This window comes from Pagrus major, chromosome 20, assembly GCF_040436345.1.
Source record: "Pagrus major chromosome 20, Pma_NU_1.0".
NCBI lineage: Eukaryota > Metazoa > Chordata > Actinopteri > Spariformes > Sparidae > Pagrus > Pagrus major.
In genome coordinates, this window is record NC_133234.1 from 10,406,018 (window position 1) to 10,425,834 (window position 19,817).

The 19,817-nt window shown below is 44.9% G+C and overlaps 1 protein-coding gene and 3 non-coding genes across 4 annotated transcripts in view; 1 reads left to right on the forward strand and 3 right to left on the reverse strand.

Moving 5' to 3' along the window:
* Positions 1–1,525: 1,525 nt before the first annotated feature.
* Positions 1,526–1,619, reverse strand: trnai-uau (transfer RNA isoleucine (anticodon UAU)). Its single transcript has 2 exons — positions 1,582–1,619; positions 1,526–1,561 (listed from the first exon to the last, which is right to left on the reverse strand). It is a non-coding gene; the product is annotated as a tRNA-Ile (tRNA).
* An 858-nt stretch (positions 1,620–2,477) lies between these two features.
* Positions 2,478–19,817, reverse strand: part of rhbdf1b (rhomboid 5 homolog 1b (Drosophila)) — a 39,527-nt gene continuing 22,187 nt past the window's right edge. The window contains exons 2-19 of the mRNA XM_073490404.1: positions 17,303–17,444; positions 17,056–17,189; positions 10,854–11,082; positions 9,632–9,838; positions 8,200–8,322; positions 7,465–7,607; positions 7,101–7,349; positions 6,882–6,993; positions 6,696–6,770; positions 6,431–6,592; positions 6,209–6,309; positions 5,969–6,032; positions 5,315–5,409; positions 5,021–5,096; positions 4,576–4,676; positions 4,290–4,443; positions 3,977–4,200; positions 2,478–3,515 (exon numbers count right to left, since the gene is read on the reverse strand). Of these exons, the coding sequence (XP_073346505.1) occupies positions 3,320–3,515; positions 3,977–4,200; positions 4,290–4,443; positions 4,576–4,676; positions 5,021–5,096; positions 5,315–5,409; positions 5,969–6,032; positions 6,209–6,309; positions 6,431–6,592; positions 6,696–6,770; positions 6,882–6,993; positions 7,101–7,349; positions 7,465–7,607; positions 8,200–8,322; positions 9,632–9,838; positions 10,854–11,082; positions 17,056–17,189; positions 17,303–17,416 (2,559 nt within the window). The 5' untranslated portion in view covers positions 17,417–17,444 and the 3' untranslated portion in view covers positions 2,478–3,319. The remainder of the gene's footprint in view (positions 3,516–3,976; positions 4,201–4,289; positions 4,444–4,575; positions 4,677–5,020; positions 5,097–5,314; positions 5,410–5,968; positions 6,033–6,208; positions 6,310–6,430; positions 6,593–6,695; positions 6,771–6,881; positions 6,994–7,100; positions 7,350–7,464; positions 7,608–8,199; positions 8,323–9,631; positions 9,839–10,853; positions 11,083–17,055; positions 17,190–17,302; positions 17,445–19,817) is intronic.
* trnai-uau (transfer RNA isoleucine (anticodon UAU)) lies at positions 4,813–4,906 on the forward strand. The gene is made up of 2 exons: positions 4,813–4,850; positions 4,871–4,906. It is a non-coding gene; the product is annotated as a tRNA-Ile (tRNA).
* Positions 19,101–19,194, reverse strand: trnai-uau (transfer RNA isoleucine (anticodon UAU)). Its single transcript has 2 exons — positions 19,157–19,194; positions 19,101–19,136 (listed from the first exon to the last, which is right to left on the reverse strand). It is a non-coding gene; the product is annotated as a tRNA-Ile (tRNA).

The window sequence follows — 19,817 nt, forward strand, 5'->3', positions numbered from 1 at the left end:
TAAATCGTCGTCAGACCACCTCACATCGAACTCTTCAATCATTTCTCTTTTTGATTCGTCACCTCGGTCAATAAAATGTCAGCAGTAACAGGCTCTTCCCCCTTCAGCACACACGAATGTCAAGACTTCATAAAGAAGGTCACTCCAAAAGCCGGACAGAAAGTCCTCCATCTTCCCTCAAATAACCTGATGACCAAAATGTCAAACGGTTTGACGATCAATAACACTGGATAGCCATGGCAAAGGTCTCACCGCTCTCTCTCTTTCTCTCTGTATTTCTGTTGCAGTCTCAGAAAAGTGAGTTTTCTGAGAAGTAAAGCATCACCCAGAATTTTAACTTCCTGCATTTTTATTAAAACATTTTGACCGTGTGACCTCTGACCTCACTGTGTAGGAGAGATCGTTGCAAAATTAGAATCAATGCAGCGTTTCGTGCCCGAAATATACAAGTTCGGCTGTTGTACTTTGTATGCAGACTGGCGTCGTCTGTGTTTGTGCTCTCAGGGCTCCTCTCTAACATGAGCACACTCTTATTTAGACTCAATTACAGACAAGACTTAATGAATGCCATAGCAATCGTGTGTGTGTGTGTGTGTGTGTGCACTCAAAGAGAAAGCAAAGGAAGGGACAGGATGAATAAACCCAGTGGTATAACACACAGGGAGCATCGGGGAGCACCAATGAGAGTTCTGCACGCTAATAAACCTTCCGCTCAAATTAATGACATTGAAATCCCAAAGAACAACACGGCAATGTCGCAGTAATTCAGGCTTTATACCCTCTCAGCAGCGTTGACGTTGTACCCTTGCTGCCAGGATCAACCTGGAAGTTATTGGGCTTGGGTTGCCATCTAGTGGGGGTTCACAGAGCACAACACACCTCCGGTCTTTTCTCATTTCCTTGTTTGTACCAAGTCCTCAGGTAATTTAAGGGAGAGGATCGACTCCTCAGTTAGGTACAATTGTAAAGGAACCTGTGGGTAAAGTTTAGTTTCTTTTGTTTTGTTTAGACCATATTAGGAAGAGTCTTTTTAAATCATTTAAAATTCATTATTAAGACTGTACACCTCCACAAAGACACAAAAAAGTGAAGACCGGTGCATATGAGCCACGTCCCACTGGTTTATTAAGTTATGAAATTCCTGTCAGTCTAAAAATGTTTTAAAAACAATGTTTTCCCAATAAATTGTGGTTTCACGTCCACATATTTCTCATAACAGATCATATAAGCACCAGAGCCCATCTAATGAAGGAAAACAATGCCTCACTAACGAGCTGTTGATAACAGTCACAGCTTACTGTGATGTACTGTTTGTACTCACAATCACAGCCTTCTTGCTGTTGCTGCTTTTCAAGTTGATTCTAGTATCAATTCAAGGCAGCTGCTGCATGAAGGCCGAGGACCATCATCATAGAGGCTTTAGCCATTTGAGCAGGCAGTGCAATCTTCCCTGTTAGTCATCAGTTGTACGGAGGCTTATACTTCTGGGATTTATTTTAGCAGAACTATCGCGGTAAAACTCCTGTGCTCCAGGTGAGGCTCGAACTCACAACCTCGGCATCACTCTGCAGGTTACTGTCTTATAAGTACCGCGCGCTGACCGATTGCGCCACTGGAGCTCTGCAGCACAGTGTCACTGTCTTGACCGACCTCCCACTGTTGACTGTTGAAAGGAAGCCTGTTTGATTAACATGACAAGAGCATGATGCCTTAGAGCTGCTGTGACGAGTCGAGCAGGTTTGCGCTCAAAACCTAAAGCTGGTTGCATCTTGTTAGTTCACCGTCAAACAGAGGTCAGCATTCATATAGCAGGTATATGTTGCCTCTTTTGTTGTTAAAGTACAATTATTCAAAGAGATGTGATGATCGCTGAAATGAGTGGTGGACTATTTGTACTCAGCCACCACAGTAAAATTCAGCTGCTCCAGGTGAGGCTCGAACTCACAAGCTCGGCATCACTCTGCAGGTTACTGTCTTATAAGTACTGCGCGCTGACTGATTGCACCACTGGAGCCTGTTGAGTTAAGTGTTCCTGAAAAAGACAGCTGACTTAACCTGCCTAATATTGGCATAATTGACTGGTGATTGGCTATTTCTACTGAAGTAAGCATAATGGATTTACAATTAAGTATTTTTACCTTTAGGGTATTGCTAAGAAGTTCCTTTGCTAGTCCACAAGAGGGAGCTATGAGGTATAAAATGATGGGTGAACACAGCTTCTCCCAATGCTCCAGGTTCATTTCATACAGATTATTTACACAGCATAAAGCTGGGACCATAGGAGATTCTATTACCTTGTTATGTGATGGTGTCAACCAACCCTTAAACACAGGCTCCAGTAGCACAATAAATCAGCACATGTTACTTTTAAGACAGTACCCTGCAGAGTGATGCCGAGGTTGTGAGTTCGAGCCTCATCTGCAGCTGCAGAACTTAGCTTTTCTCCTCTGTGATCAGACAAAAAAACTGACTCTGTCTCTTCTTTTTTTATTGTCAGGTAGCTAAAACGCCACCACATTGAATATAAAAAACACAAACTCACCTCAATAAAAGCTATTCACAACGGAGCTGATTAACATACAAGTGTGTTCTGAAATGATGTAACACAGGGTGAATATAAAAAAACAGTTCATTTGTGATTGAAGTGCTTAAAGGCTGTGGTGGGAACTATGTCTCCAGTGAGGTGAGGGGGAAAAGGCAGTTCAGCCATCAAATACTGAAGTAAAAACACATTTTACATGATTCAAACGTCAGAATACAGTCTGGTTCATGGCACAAACATACATCGTGTGTGGTCGTGTGTCAATAAGGCACATTTACGCATTTTAGAGTCTCATTTCTTGGCGAGTTTTAACTCTGAAGACATCCAGTAAATGGACAAAACCGTCGAGACATCAGTAAAAAAAGTAGAAAACAGAACTCGCTGGAGCTGTCTCAGGGTGTGTGTTCCTTTTGGCCACTGAGGGGCGCTGTTCAGCCCGTTTCACCACAGAAGAGGTAAATAAAACAACTGTCTGTAACTCTCCTGCGGTGTGACTGCTCGTTGATTAGCCCAGCTAGAGATCAGTCACACATAAATCGACCGTCAGTTCTTTTCAGTCAACTTTACATTGTTAGTTTGGCTTTCATGCATAGCCTTTATTCAGAGTGGCTCCGTTGTACCTTTAAAAACAAACAGGTCCACATGAAATACTGCTCATTATTTCCAAGAGAAAAGCTGCTGCACCGTATCCAACTTCATCGACACGCGGCGTGACCAGAAATGTCGTGACCAGTCCGGAGTCAGCGCACGTCCAGCTGACGTTTCATTGGCTGACCATCAAAGGAGGTGAGCGTTCAGGTCGTACTTCTCGCAGAACTTGTCCGTGATGGGGATGCAGGTGAGGTACTCGCACCAGTCGCACTTCACGGGGTAGACGTAGAAGAGGACGGCCAGGGCGGAGAGCAGACCCAGGAAGACCAGCAGGAAGATGCAGATCTGGACACGCTTCCGGTACATGTCGGACTGCCCGAAGCTGAGGAGGAAAAAACCTGCGTTATGCTAGATCCTGTCATACAGAACACCCAAATAGACATTTAGGAGGTGCAAGCTGTTCATCCCAGAGTGTTTTATTCATGTACTTGCTGAGAGTTGGATGAGAACATCACTACCATTCTCCTATATGTTCATAAATTATGAAGCTACAGCCAGGAGACAGTTAGCGTAGCTTAGCATAAAGACTGGAGGCAGCAGGAAACGGCTAGCCAAAAAACATTTGGAGCTTTAGAAGTGCTGGTAGGTTTCTTTCCTTTGGGCGGAGACAGGCTAGGTGTTTTCCACTGTTTCCAGGCTAAATGCTAAGCTAAGCTAATCACCTGCTGGCTGTCGCTTCATAAATAATCATCTGGCTCCTTTTCCTAACTATCTAACAACAGAGAGGGCACAGATGCATTCTCTCTGCGAGCAAACCCGACACACAACCCAGTCGTCACCTACCTGATGTACGGCAGGAAGGCGAAGGACAGGAAGAACCCCGACACGAAGCCGCAGATGTGGGCGAAGTTGTCGATCCAAGGGAGCAAACCGAAGGAGAAGAAGAAGACGGAGATGGCCAGCAGCTTGGCGAAGGCTCGCCACGGTCGCTCGAGGATCTGCCAGCTCTGAAACAGCTCCACGAACAGACAGGCAAGGATGCCAAACTGGCTGCCTGCAGGACCCACCTGAGACGAAGCCGAGGAAACAGGTCGTTGACAAAGAGTATTCATAGTAACAGCCGGTAAAGCTTCTGGGGTTTTTAGATACGTCATACCTCGGCTCTGTAGGGCAGGAAGATGGATGAGGCCAAATTGCCTGTGACGCCGCTGAGCATGTAGATGATGGAGACTCTCAGCCAGCCAGCCAGCTTCTCTATGTCCCTCAGCACCGTCATCTGGAAAAACACTGACACCAGGCAGTGAAGGATCCTGCAGAACCAGACGGAACTGTTATTTTTAATCTCTGGATCAAATCCACATAATTTACAGTCGTAACTGTGATTTAAGCAGATAAAACAGATGCTGCTTTAAGTATTGTGAGATGAAGCGAGGTTCAGTCACCCAGCATGAAGAAAGAGAGACAGCCAGAGTCTGGAGAACTGGTCTGGGATCTCCGGGTTGAGGAAAGGCAGCAAACCGCACACGTCGTCCATGCAGGCCACCTGGAAGAGAGAGTCACAGTCAGGAAGATAAAGTCAGGAGTGACAGAGGCAGCTTCAGATCCACTGCCACCCTGTGGAGGAAAACCAGACTGCTGAATTCAGCCCAAAGTGCTTTCAGTCCACAGCTCTCTGCAGAGCTCCAGTGGCGCAATCGGTCAGCGCGCGGTACTTATAAGACAGTAACCTGCAGGGCGATGCCGAGGTTGTGAGTTCGAGCCTCACCTGGAGCAGTGATGTTTTAAACTCATAGAAACAGCCACTGACGTATGAACGGCGAATAAAAAGCAGCGGTCGCATTGATGAGAGAAAAAGGATGTGAAAATAGAAGTGAGTGTTCGTCCCACCTGAGAGCAGAGAGTAGCCTCCTCGTGGAAGTAGCCGTGCATGAAGTCGCAGTACTCTCTAGAGGTGATTTCACATCTGCAGCACGAAACACATCATTAGCTTCAACAGCAACAGCTCACAGGAAACATTACCAATGTTTCAGGATTGACCATTAACGATAAATATAAAGCCAGTCACGTTTTCTTATGTAGGTCATACAGAGGCATCACTATTAAAATGTGATTGTTTGGTAACCAGTTAGAGGTTCACTGTAGTATATTTAACATCTAAGCATGAGTCACATGGATCCTTACCGTCCTTTGGTTCCGATGCAGCAGGGCCGGCCTGTGATGGTGCAGTCTATGTGGGGGAGGTTGGTGTGATTCCCAGAGTTGTACCTCGTACAAACCTGCAGATTATAACCAGGAAAGTGTTGATTTTTTAAAACATTAAGTCCAAACATCTGGCCAGTGTGTAGAAGAAATCTGCAATCAGACATCAATCTGTTAAACTGAGGGACTCGAGTCACTGTTTTGATGGCTTGACGGAGAAATTCATGATTTGAGACCTGATTTAAAGTTAAACTTAGAGACTTGTGACTGGAAATGATTCGAGACAAGACGACTCGAATGACTAAGTTTAGGTTTTTGTTGTGAGTATTTTTTTGTCGGGCTGTCAGTACATGTAATGTTTTTATAAAGTTAATTGTTTGATTACATTTATTTGACTGAATTTCAATAATCGCAGTACAAATTCAATTCACTACCTTTTGAACGAGTTGGATAAATTGGCTTATAATGTCATGATGACGCACGTACTCGAGACTTGACTCACATTTCTGATGGCTAATGAGATGATTGTGTGACTGAAAGGCACCTCAGATTATCTGAGTAAGAAACAGGTAACATACAATATTAAAGTATCAGCTGAATGCTCCAACTGTTTACATGTGAATGCACTGTACTTACCGGCCACTTGGTGATGTCATCAGGCCACTCATGAGGTGAAACTGAGGCTGGCTCCAGACAAATCCTACAAATTCAAGAGCAAAAGTAAAAAAACAGAGACAATCTCGTCACGTGGACTTAAATTATGTCTGTTTTGCATTTAGACGACTTGACATACTGTGTCTCTTGCCTGCATTATGATCCCTACAACAGTATCGACAAGGGTACTACTAGTTTTAGGTGACAGTATTTTTATGTTACCTGGGGTCCTGATGGCAGACTGAACCATATTGGCGGAGCGTACCATTCAGATGGGGAGCACTGTGATGCTGAGGCCACTTCACCCACACTGCCAGGGTACTCTGCAAGAAGACAGGCACATAAATGGAAAGAGGTAAGAGCATTTACAGCTACATGTTTTGGGTCAGAACAATATAATGACCCTTCTGTGAGTGTATAAGGTCGTCAGTCGGTCCCACTGACCGAACACTCCTCCTGTAAAGTCTGCAGGCAGCCGGAGCGATCGTTCCTCACGCAGCAGCCGGACTCCCTCTCCCTCGCTCTCTTCTCCTGGATCAGTTTGTGGATCTCTTGGTCTTGACGCATGCAGGGGGAAAACTTGGCTCCCAGGTGGATCAGCGCCTCCTGCAGGACGACATCACAGCTTGGTGAGAAGCACCCCTTGATTGGGAATCACAGATCTAGACAACTCGAGCTTTATAATAGATGGAGGATAGAAAATACTTACTGAGCTCGGACCAACCCAGAAGTTTTGTTGCTGCACGAACTTAACGTTTTCATAAACTCCCTTGTTCCTTAACACCTAAAAAAAAGGTTTTAAATGAGTATTTCTGATTATTGTCATACATTCTCCAAAGGAATTCAACACAAATGTACTGATCTTATCATCCTGAATGCTATAAAATATACTCACAGAGTCGACAGTTTCATGTTGTGAGAAGCCCACAGGAGCGATGCCGTAGATAGTGACGGCCAGAATGGTGATGACCAAGTGGACAAATGTGATCCAGTAGGTAAAGAAAGGCCTGGGGAGGACAGAAGGACAACTTCAGGCTCCATTTGCTGGCGAAACCATTTAAAATCACATCACCAGGCTGTCATCTTAAGAAGAAAACAGAATCAGCTGTCATACCTGTGATCATCCATGTCCTCTATCTGCCTTTTGACGAAGCTGTCGATGCGCTTGCGGTACGTCCGGTTTGTGAGACGACCGACCATGCCGAGCCCGTAGGGCCTCTTCTCTTTGGCAAACAGTTTCTTAACGGGAACCACGATCCTCTGCCCCCGCTGCTGATTGACACTCACGACTTCCTGTTTCAGACGCACCTTAGGTTGGACCAGGGAGCCATCTTTTGCCTTCCGCCATCCTCGCTCTAAGGGCCTGGATTCAGGAGGAGGAATCAGGCATTGTAAATGAATGTGTCAAATGGAGAATGTTTCAGTCAGAGCATGACAGTATAAAACACATGCGCATATAAATAATGCTGTCAACCCACAGCATGAGGTGACTCCTCTCCAGTTCGTTCTTATCCAGCGCACTTCCTGTGAGCTCGCTCTCGTCCAGCTGTTGGAGGGCTGCCTCCGATGGAGTCTCAAAAACCTCATCGGCATAGCTGGACAACTCATCCTGCAGGCCGTCCTGCAGAGAGGGAAACTAAGTTAGTAGGATTTCAAATCTGACTGACTCCTAATATATTCTGTGATTTGAATCAGCTGATTGGATCTATTTCTGTCCTCAGCTTTGCCCAAAGACGATACTTACGTTGAGCTAACTAGTAAAAGCAGCAGTTTAACAAGCTTTTCTGACAGCAACAAGCACATAGACGAAGAATGGCTTAAAGGTGCAATATGTAAGAATTGGCCACCGTTCAAATTCATACACGAAACAAATGCAGGGCAGCATTTCACAGGCATAACCATTAGCTGCAGTTAACTGTAGCTGTAAGCACTGGGGAAGTGTTTCATGTTTATAATGCTAACACATGAGCTTTGGACCAGGACAGGCCAGGGCTAGCTGGTTAGCATGCTAACTTACACGATACATATATGTATAGTATATATTTATTTGTCACAACGTCAAAACTATTATTTCTTCACATTTTGTTGATAGTTTTCAGTTATTTTCTTAAAAAAAAAAACTTTTCAACTGAAAGCTTACATATTGCACCTTTAAGTGACAATAAAAAAAAAAGGTTGTCCTGGCAGTGTGTGGAAGTGTGTCCACTGCTCACTCTGGTGAAGAAGGAAGTGTCCAGATCATCTGGGAAGTCCACAGTGTCGTCTTCAAAGAAACTAGGAGGCATGAAACTCCGTCTGCGACATCGCCCGGCGGTGCTGTCGCCTAACGTCCGGCCCTGACAAGCAATCACACACAACTGTCATCACTGTTATTACACAATAATGGTACTGTAGAAGTGATCAGACGCTGCAACACACATCCTGGGCCTGACAGTTTATCAGGAGGAATCCCCTAGTGCACGTCCTTAATGATTGTGTCTGATGGTTACGTAGCAGCGTTGACCTCTATCTGTGGATTAGCTTCTGCAATATTCTGCAATCCAGCAGAAAGCTGAGCATTCGCTGTGTATTATCACGGACCATCTGCTGGTGAAACTCCCCCAGTATTTCCCCGCCCAACACACACTCGCAGATACTATCACTGAACATCCATTCATCTCTTTATGTGTGTGTGAGACTCATCTGTGCTCTACTGTAAGATAGTTCGCCCGACTTTAATCCGCAATAAGACAAGCTGATCTCATATTTTATATAACATGCCCACACACACAGGAGAAATAAAAAAAATCCATTCATGTGTCCTGACATCAGAATATAACAGATGTACTTTTTCTAGGAATCTCCTCACAAAAACATAATGGAGATTAAAGTGTGTGCATGAGCGTGAGAACTCAGTGCGTTCATACTGTATATCCTGAGCTCAATCTCTTTTTCACAGAAAAACGCTGCAGTCTTTTTCAGACTGAACAGAGTGAGCTGCTGCTGATTGTTGTTTGTCTGTACTGTAACATTTCAATAGTATCAGTGTGACATACAATAGTGCCAGTGGCGGACTCAGGATGTTTGAAAAAAAAAAAAAAAGGGCACCAGCTGTATGTGGATACATATTTATAGTAAAGAGAGGGCACTTCACCACATTTTGTCCACTGGAAGGGCACCCTAGTGGGTAGTTTGTCATGTTTTCTCCACTTGAAGCGCACCGTAGAGGTCACTATATCACGTTTTCCCTACTGGAAGGGCACTCTAAAGGGCACTTTATTGTGTTTTCTCCACTAAAGGGGGCACCTTAGAGGGCACTTTATCATGTTTTCTCCACAGGAAGGGCACCATAGAGGACATTTTATTATTTTTTCTCCACTAGAAGGGCAACCTAGAGGATACTTTATCATGTTTTCTCCACAGGAAGGGCAGCCCACATGGCACTTTATCATGTTGACACTTCATCATGTTTTATCTACCACGGGGGCATCCAAGAGGGCACTTTTGCAGCCTTTTTGTGAACATGGGGGCAGCAGGGGGGGTGATTGTCCCATATTCATATTGTGCAGAAAAGGCAAGTCATTTCAAGCACATATTTTGCAAAGCACAGAATTTCGGGGGGAAAATTCAAACTGAAGTCTACTGTATATACAGTAAAATAAACACCTTCATTAGCGCTGCTGCAGCTTTGAGGCTCATGACTGCGACAGACTCCCGTTTGCGTCGTCGTGGCAGCCGGTTGAGGGCGGAGCGGGAGCTGGAAAAGGAGCAGAGGGAGGCGGTGCCGGGCGTGATGGGCGTTTGCGGAACACTGAAGCCGTCTACCTCTTCCACCATGCGGAAGGCACGACCCCGGGCCAGGGGGTCTACGATCTGCACACACACAGCACGCATGTGTTGGTTCACAGCTCTGTTTTCATAATGAATTGTTAAGCCACAAACAACAGTAAACACACAGTGACAGAACAGGGACAAGCAGGGATGCACAGAGCGCACATCTAAACTAGGGTTCGACTGATGTACCAGGAAGAAAGAGGCTTAATTGCAATTAAAGATTTTAGTGACAAATGTTATGAGCTAATTTTTAAGATATATCTCGTTATAAACATTATTTTAATTGGTTGACAAATGCTTCACAATGTCAGCAGAGATTTACCTACTACAAATGTACACTACCACCCAGTGCTGCTATGGGTAACCAAGACTGAACATGGTCTATGGTATGTTTGAAGGTGTGTAGCTTCTAAAAAAATTGTGTATTCCTATTTTATTCCAACATAACAATGTTGATAAGACGTCACTGGAGGGAGTTAACAGTTTTTTGATAAGTCTACTGGAGCATTTACCAAAAAGTCCCTCGCATTAACTGAATTATCAGTAAGACATAGACGAGGACTACAGTTCCTTTGAACTACTTATTATAACGTATCCGAAACTCTTTTTTTTCACATTTATGATCAAATGTTTGGGATAGCAAGCCCAAGAGTTGAATTTACAAGTTAAAACAAGTGTTTTTTTTTGGGCTACTAGCCCTTAGGGCGCTATGCTAGCATGCTATGTGCTAAAACAGAATTTATAGAAAAAAATGGGCTGTTAGAGGCTCGCGTAAGCATTTCAACGCTTCACAGAGTAAACCAATGTGCCAGAATCCAAACACAAAACACTGCTAAGCTAACAGAGCAAGCTAGCTTACTGGCTAACTTGCCAAAAAAGTTCATGTTTTTGCGTCATGTGTGAGTCTTCAAAAAAGTCGTCAGTTGAACCCTAGACAAGATGACAAAGCAAAGAGCGAAAGCGAGCGCCGGAAAGCTAATGTGAAGTAAAGGCAGAGAGTGAACTGTGTCATCTCTTCCTCCATCCCTCGGACGGCCCCCGGGCGCTGGCCTACCCTCTGCATGCCATAGTGGTGGTGACTGGGGTGGTGGGGTGGGAGGTAGAGGGGAGGGGGGGTCTCAGTGCTGGCCAGGGAGAGGTTGTCCTGGCTGTGTAGCTCCATCTCCCGCATCACCTGCGTCTTTAGACCCCCGTACAGATGGCTGCAGTGCTGCAGGCTCTTCCTCCTCCATCGCTGGGTGCTGTCGCTGTCTTTGCTCACCCCGAACCAGTCAGCCGTACCCCTAAAGAGAGGACTCCGGTTAGTACACGAGCACAGTTTTTGTTTGATCATGAGAAGAGAGAAGTTCACGGCAGAGAGCAATCAACAGTTCATTGGTGCTTTCAATAAACTCGACTGAAAAGTGTTGGCTGGTATTTTTGGACAGGATTTTTTTTTCATATTTCGCTGTTTCCATCAAATGTGACCATGCTAACATACTAATGCTGAGCTGCTATAATGTTTACCATGTTCTCCATCCTGGCTTAGCGTATTAGCATGATAGCCGTTGCTAATTAGCACTAAATACAAAGTACAAATGAGGGTGATGCAAATGTCACCAGTTTTCCAGCTACCTTTGACTCTGCCAGGGGCTCTTTTGTACAATTACAGACTAAAAGTTTAAGTAGTCTTTCGTAGCATTTTATTGCTCCAGGGCAACAACACTGCCTCATCTAAAAAAAAAAAAAAATCTACTTTCTACATGACAATGGGCTCAACCACACCTTCATGTCAACTATCAAAGAGAATGAAACAATACAAACGCTGTTGTCTTCATTGTCTTTATTCTGTTTCTGATTTTTTTCCATAATCTGCTTTAGCCTTTAGAAAATCTGGGCCCCGCTGAGTATTTCTCTGACAGACTGAGTCATACATCCCTCCTGATTAGCAGAACAATGTGCTGATCAGTTGATTGATTGCAGCTGGTTGTTGGACGTAACGTTTAATTGGTTTCGCTTGTCGATTGCGTTCTCGTTTACCGATGAAAAAGACACACAGCACCTGGTTTTGCAGTACTTTGATACAGCATGTCGACATATCAGATGAAGAAATCCTCACAGATTCAGCTCCCTTCTAGTACTTTTCTCTTTCCTCCATCTTTATCTGTATCTGTGCAGCTTAGAGAGGCTGAAGGAAAAAAATACGTCTTGATCCTCGTATGACCCACTGCCCTCTGTCCTTTCAGCAGTAAAGAAGCAGATGTTGCACGACAGTCCTGCAGCTGATGACCTGACCTGGCTGTGTGTGTTTGTGCGCATCCCTGATTTAAAAAAATAAATGTGCATTCGCTGTGTGCATCCAGGTCCCTTTTTTTTCCCAGGAAACAGAGCCTGCGTGCCAGGCTGCGTGCTCAAAGGGGGGAGGCCACTTTGGGGAGACTGTTTGGAAAGCAGAACACTCAGTAATAAACACTCAGGCCTCATCGCCAAGAAAGACGCCAGCTGGGGAAGCCTTTTAAGGCTGCACAGGGGCAGAGCGGGGGTGGCGTAACGCTGATTGTTGTCCCTCCAGAGAGGAATGTCTCAGAAAGAAGACAGGTTTGGTTTCAGGCTGGGCCTCTCGCAGCAGGAAGGTGTAAACAGAGTTCGGAATATGAATATAATTGAATGATAACTCTTCAAAACATCTTGGTTAGATAACAATTGAGATTGAAATAACATCCGCTGACGGTAAAACCGACGCAAACACTCGCCCACACGGTGATTCAATTCGTCTTTCAAGATAGATGACATTTGTTTGTGTGTGTTTGTTTAGATAAGCGGGTTTTTGTTTGTGTGCACACATGCACCGCCGGGCAACGCGGGTCAAACCGGCCCACGCAAAAACCATAAATAAAATATTTCATGACCGGTTGACGACAACACAAATCCATCAGCCATGAAAGATTAAAGCGAGAGTTAAGCCACATTAGCTTTCATATCCTCAAGGTAAGGCTGGTACATACATAGCATTAGTCCACTGTAGCATAATTACAGGCTCAGACAGCGTGCATTTCATCAGGGAGGAGAGGCCAAAGGGCAGATATACAATCCGAACAAACGCGGCGACTGAACAAACAGAGAATGGTAATAGGTATTAGGTTTCTGATTGGATACATATGCCAACAAGAGGGTTTTAATGTATGTTTTTAATTTAAAGGTGCGCCAAAGAGTACACTTTATTTTAATTTCTTAACAAATCATGTAAATGATTGTAAAGAGGAATAACATGCACATAAATGTTTTTCTGCAATTAAATCACAGCACATGCAACAAGTGAAGACAGTGGTGATCAGCAGCGTACTTTAAGACATGTAGATGGAAAAGTCGGGTGATGTTGCGTCGTCCACAAAGCTTTTCTGGAGCGTCACAGCAAACAACAACAACAACAACAACAACAACGACAGCAAAAAGATTCAGACGGGGTGCATGCTAACGCTTGTAGGTTAGCAGCTAAGCTAAGGGTGGAAACAACTTTTCAAATCAATGTGGGGTTTTCCGGAGACTTGGAGCTGTATTTTAGGTTTTTCTTTACATTTTAAAACAAGTCCCCATCTACTGCAGTTGTTTAGGAGAATGCTTCAACATTGGTTTCCTGTGAAGCTCCAGAACTTCCCCCAACTTTCCCCCGGCACGAGGGTGAGGAGATAATGACTGGATTTTCAATTTTGGGTGAACTTATCCTTTAAGTACATTTTGCTGCTCTGTTAATACTACTAATACTATAATATGCCTTTACTTGATCATTTTAAATGCAAGAATGCTGGTTTCTGTACAGATAAAACAAATTAGTCGTCACATGTTTTTCAGGCAAACTGTTTCGGCTCTTTTTCTGTTTTTATCTTGAAAATAAGCTAAGCTGAGTAACTGCTCGCTCTTGTTGGTGTAATTTTATTGTCCTGAGCAGAGAGTGGTATCAGTCTTCTCATCAAAGTCTGAAAAAAACTGTTTTCCCAAAATGTTATAAAGCTCCTTAAAGTTTCTTTACTACTTTGCCTACTGTGAAAAGAAAGTGCCAGCAGTATTTCATCAGTCTCAGCTACATTTTGTACTTTATTCTAACAAAACTCCACAATAAATGAAAAACAGCAGCTTTATTCAACATTTCCGTCCTCTGGCCTGACTGCCTGAAGCTGACTCAGACCAGCATACTTGTTCAGTATCTTCCACCGCAGCATACTCACCTGTCTAGAGAGCTCCAGGAGGGGTTCAGGGTCTGGGTCATACCTGAGGGGGGCAGGGACTGTGGAGCTGTATATCCTCCATCACCAGCATCACTAACACACTGTCCCCGCTTACCCCCTGACCAGAACTAAACCCTGATCCGCCGAGCGCAAACTGATCCCCCGCGGCTCACACATACAGTGTTCCATGAGGGGATTTCCTGATATCCAGGGCAGCAGTACCTTGTAACGCACACTGTTACGCAAAGAGAGGATGATCACCACATGTCCAGACCCTGTGTGGCGTCCTGCACCGGCATAATCAAAGGCTAGAGGAAAAGCCGGCTGTGATCTCCTCTGTCTGCCAGGAATCCCATCTCTGCAATGAGCTCCCTCGCTGAGGGCTTCCAGTCCTCCACCAGCTGGACCTGGTCAGTCTGGCTCTTAAATTTCCTGACCTTGCATCCCCAGCGCACAACAACGAGTTTCCAGATGACTGTGTGAGAGAGTGTGCGAATGCGTCTGGAGCTGGCAGGCCTCCAAGTATCCCTCCTCTGGAGTTCGCGTAAAAGGATGTGACCTACTGGGCAGAGAGGACAGCAGCTCTGGTCCTTGTCAAACTCAATACTCCCCCCATGAGGAGCCCCGACGGTCTCTGTCAATGAGGTCCCCTCCTCGCTCTGTGTGTGTGTTGTGTGTTGAGTGTGTGTAAACACCAGTTCTCCCTCTGACACACCAGTGCTCCACAGGAAACGGGAGATTAGAAGGAGGGGAGACGGGACATCATACATATTAGGAGGGGAGGAGGAGAGAGGGAGGGAGGGCGCTGAGACATGCCTGGACACGACACACACACTCACACACTTGATGGTTTAGCCTGAACCCCACCTTCATGTCAGCAGTCAAAAGAAGTCTAACTGGGCGTGTGAAGCTCAGTGCAAACAACCTATGATCACGAGCCACCGGTGCAGCTGAGGTAACTTATTGTCCAACCTCTCAGAAGTAAAGGGGCACTATGTAGTTTTGGAGAAAGGTGGCGGGGTCTGCCAAATATAAACAAAGTAAAACAGTATGAAGTTGTGTCGTCCTTTAAGGTCAGTTTGTTTAATGGTTCCTTTTCATGAAAAATGACTCATGACCGGCTTTTTTTTGTTGTTGTCCCGCAGCTCAACAAACACCAGCGTGCCCTCCCTCCGTTCCCCTCCGAGCCGCGAGTCTGCAGCGAATCACACACTGACACACACACTTTGTTTGAAGAGCGAAGATTTATCCTGTATTTACGCTCTCGTCTGAGGAGGAGGAGGCACCTCAGCTAACCCCCAACAAGTCATGTGCACACACACACACACACACACATAAAACATCTTCTCATAAACATCAAGCGCATTAATTCTCCCTCACACACACACACACACACACACATACGTACGAGGCTAGTAAACCTCTGCATGATAAAGTTAAGACGCTCCTTTGAAGGCAGCGTCTCAAGGTTTTAGTTTTGGCTCGGCGTTCAAACGTTTACGTTCAGCTGGGACGGGCCGCTTTGATGTGGCTCGCACGCCGTGTGAGGAACACAGATAGCCTCTGTGAGTAATTGTATTATTTCGTCTGCCTCCAACCATGCGGTCCTGCGTGCCACCTGGACTGATGCTAATGCAGCGTGTGTGTGTGTGAGAGCTTATGAGCAGCTTTCATGTGTCACACACGTTGTTCACAGCGTCACATCTGTGACACAAAGAGGACGGATACAGACATCAAGAGGGGGAAAAGAAGGTTTTGTTAAAGAAACAACAGTACATTTCCAGTCGGGCTGGCCTGAATGCTTTGAACCTTGGATCGTTGCCATGGTAATCATTGTCCGTATTAGTATTTGAATGCTCTGAGGGTTTTCTGAAAAGGAAGACGCACCGAACACTGTTGTGTTCAATTCGTCTCAAAAGCCGCACAGATGAAACCAGGCCTCTGCAGGTGATGCGTAAAACATCGTTGCGTGGGAACATTTCTGCTCCGTGTGGGCAGATGCAGTCTCGGGAACACGGGGCTGCCACCTTCCTCCATACACACTCAATAGTTCAAGACTCTTGAAGCGTCCAAGGCCCCAAAATTGTATTTGTGACAGCCCTTATTACCTTTGCCAGGTAGATAATATTTTAACCCATGTCCGTTTGTTGGTTTGTCAGCAGGATTACACAAAAACTAAAGAACGGATTTCCACCAAACTTGGATGGAGGATGAGTCTCGGCACAGAATAGACCCCATAAACTTTTGGTGCAGATCCGGATAAAGGGACAGTTCCAGGTTTTTTTTTCTATATTCACCAGCTCATGCTAGCTTTGTCTGTTGTTTGGTGTTGAACAGGTAACTTATAGGTTTGACTGTTGCTGGAAACCTAAAACCACACTATGAGTGAATCAAAACAGTAAAACTGCAGAGCAGTGAAACCAAAACAGTGAGCTGAACAACACTAAAACAGCAGAGTGTTGGTTTTAATTTTCTGTGGGTTAGTCACAAGGAGAGACCTGTCCTACCTGTACATTACACTACACATTTGATCGTTTGTTTTTATTAGAATTTCGCTAATAACAGGTGTAAGTTGGACCATAATTGCAGTAAAATGACAGGCCCGTCTCTTTTTCTTCACCTCCCTCCCTCCCTCCTCCACCTCGCCTGTACCTGATGATCTGTTTGGGTATAGATGAGCGCCGTCGGGTCAGTATTTTGGGGATGCAGGACCGCCTCCGGACGGTCGACACCCTCCTGGGGCCCCTCTGGCCCTTCGGGGGAACCGTGTTGACCCGCTCAAAACGCACCCTTTTCTCACTTAACATACATTGACGCATGCAGAGAAGAAGACAGGGAGGCAGAGGGGGGAATCAAAGAAAAGGGAGGAGAAGAGAGAAGAAAAGGGAGGAAGATTAATTAGTGCGAATCAGAAAGGAGGCAGCAGCTTAAATTAGTTTTGTTAAAGATTTATTAGCGGGGAAAAATTATTAGAATTAGAAAGTAGGTGACATGCTGAGGGAAATTAGCAGCTGGAGAACATCAGCAGAGAGGAAAGAAGAACCTGTCTCTTACCTCCTGACAGACTGTGTGAAGGAGGGCAGTCTCTCTAGAGGAGGTCTGAGGTAGTTGTTGGAAGTTTCCAAGGCAGCCATGCAGGTCTGAGGGTTTTCCCCCGGCATGCTGACACTGCGCAGGCGCTTTACCGGCTGTAACACACACGAAAACACACAAACACATGTTGTATTAGTATGTTAATGTGAAAAACGTCATAGTCTACAGTTATAGTATTCTGACTTGTATTTGACTCTTGTGTTTTTACCTGGGTGTGTGCGGGCGTGTCGTCCGGCGTCAGCTGGATGGTCGGGATGTCCAGTTTGAGCCATGGCGGCTTTTTCCTCTGCAGGCTGCTGTTCCTGCTGCCCGGCTCATCCATGCTCGCTAGCTCCCCCTACGCCTGCCAGCTGCACGACACAGATGGAAATGGGTTTGTGGGACAACACTCAGTCAAAATATCATCACAGACACATAACGGCAAAAAATACAAAATAAAAGGTCCGTCTGTCTGTTGAGTAATTACGGACAGTGGACAGAATGTGAACAGAATCAACAGTAATCCACGTCTCGGGACCGTCGGGAACAGCTTAATCCAAATGTTTAAAACTACCAGTCTGCCAGCCGCCGTCAGCATCTTCTCCAGATAATCTGCCACATAAGGCAGAGTGACACCATCTACACTGGACTTCTCTAATTAACTCGATGGACCCAGTCCAGTCCTTTCAGTCAGGGCACCATGCACTCGGGGGCGACACTAATTACCTGTTAAAGTCACGTAATCCAAGTATCAAGTATCAAAGTAATGTAACTTGATTACTTTCCGCTACTTTTGGATCACCTCAATACCAAACATGCAAATAAAGACAAGAGAAAAGAAATCATTCAGATGTCTGGTAGTTGTTTAGTCTAAATCTAGTCAGTCTATATAGATAATATCAGAAAAATGGTAGAAAATGTTGATCAGTGTGCCTGAAGCCCAAGATGACCTCCTCAAAAGTCTTGTCATGTACAAGTCTTAGATCGAAGATATTCAGTTTAGTCACAGAGGAGAAGAGAAACTAGAAAAAAATGACATTTAAGAAGCTGGAAACACTCAAACTGAAACTGATTCATTGATAGTCAGAATAGTTGGGGATTTATTTAGTAGTTATTTAGTAGTCGGTTAATCGTTGCAGCTCTAATGTCAATGACGGTTGATTTTTGAGTCTCATTCCCAACCCTTTCAGATAGCAGCCTACCCGAAAGCGTCAGTATTTTATGAGTTTGTAATGGGACTCAAATCAACCATCTGACAAACAGAACCTTTGAGTGTTTCCTCTAAGTTCACTGCATGAGCCGATGGCGAAATGAAACGTGGATGGAGCCAAATGGGCTGTGACTAAACAGAAAGAACAACAACTTTTTTTTGGTCAGTAAACAAAGCCAGCTGCTGTGTCCTCAAAAAATGCCTTTATTTTGAAAAAGTAAATAACTTCACACCGTGAACATTTAGCCAAATATACATTTTTGCCTGTATTTAACCCTCTGGAGGGTTTATTTATATCTCATGCAGTGACAATTGAAATAAATCTTTAAAACTGTGATTCATTTTATTTTCAGTGATTTATAGGCATACATAGACTTACAATGAAGGAAGGCCCAAAGATGAGTTGGGATGAAAGCATGAAAGCACTTTACCTTTAAATAGACTGCATTATAGTTTTATTGCTTGCTTTTTTCTGCTGTATTTGTATATTAATACTGGAACAATATTTTCATAACATCTCGAGCGATTGTCACTAAAGCTTTGCACATTTCTGTAGGTACCTGTGTCATTTTGGGTTCCTGCATTGTTAAACTGACAAGAGGGCGGCCTTATACGTAGCCCAATGCGCTGAATAATATCATGTGAATTTATCAAAATGGGGTGTAGAGGGTTCACATCAAACCGGATGAATCAATGCAACAAACAACAGAAGTGCACTGCAGTCCTCTCTACTCTGATCCCTGCAGAATAATCTCATATCCACTTTCTGTAAACACGTCAGAGTTTTGTCCTGTGACGGCCCAGATTAAAACTCCAGTGCTCCAGGTGAGGCTCGAACTCACAACCTCGGCATCGCTCTGCTGGCTACTGTCTTATAAGTACCGCGCGCTGACCGATTGCGCCACTGGAGCTCTGTACAATGCAGACAGATCAGCAGTGTTTTGGAAGGGCAGCAGTGCAGCTGTGCTCCAGCACCACTAGATGGTGCTAGGCTTCTAATAAGAACACACGGCATGGCCTCCAGCATAAAGACAGGCTGAAGGATTGGCGGTCAGAGTGTAGGAGGCCACCTACTAACAGACAGCGTGTCAAACAGAGAAAGCCTCGTAGATCGAACAACGGAGCTGCACAAACAGAGGGAGAGCCGCAGAATAGTGAGCCAAAGCCTCGACTTATCCTGTTGTTAATGGGTTTACGGGTAAAGGAAGACATTTGGAGAGAGAACGGGGTTTTCCTGCTTTAACTGTTCAGTGGGAGGTTTATGGGAATAATCAAGTTTCAAGCCAGCGAGCCAACGAGGCAGCATTTATAGTGGTACCTTTAAATGTGAAGAGCCAACACAAACATCATTTCTTTCCATGTTGACTTGTGCATTTTTTGAAAGCTGCTGAGCACACACTCAGCACCTTTTCTGCTGCTTACTGTGTCATCGGTACCGCACAGTACCTTTATCAAGACTGGATGGCTCCTCGCTTCATTGTATAAAGTGCTGAGGCTCCAATTCACCACCACATATTCAACCCCGTCAGAAAAG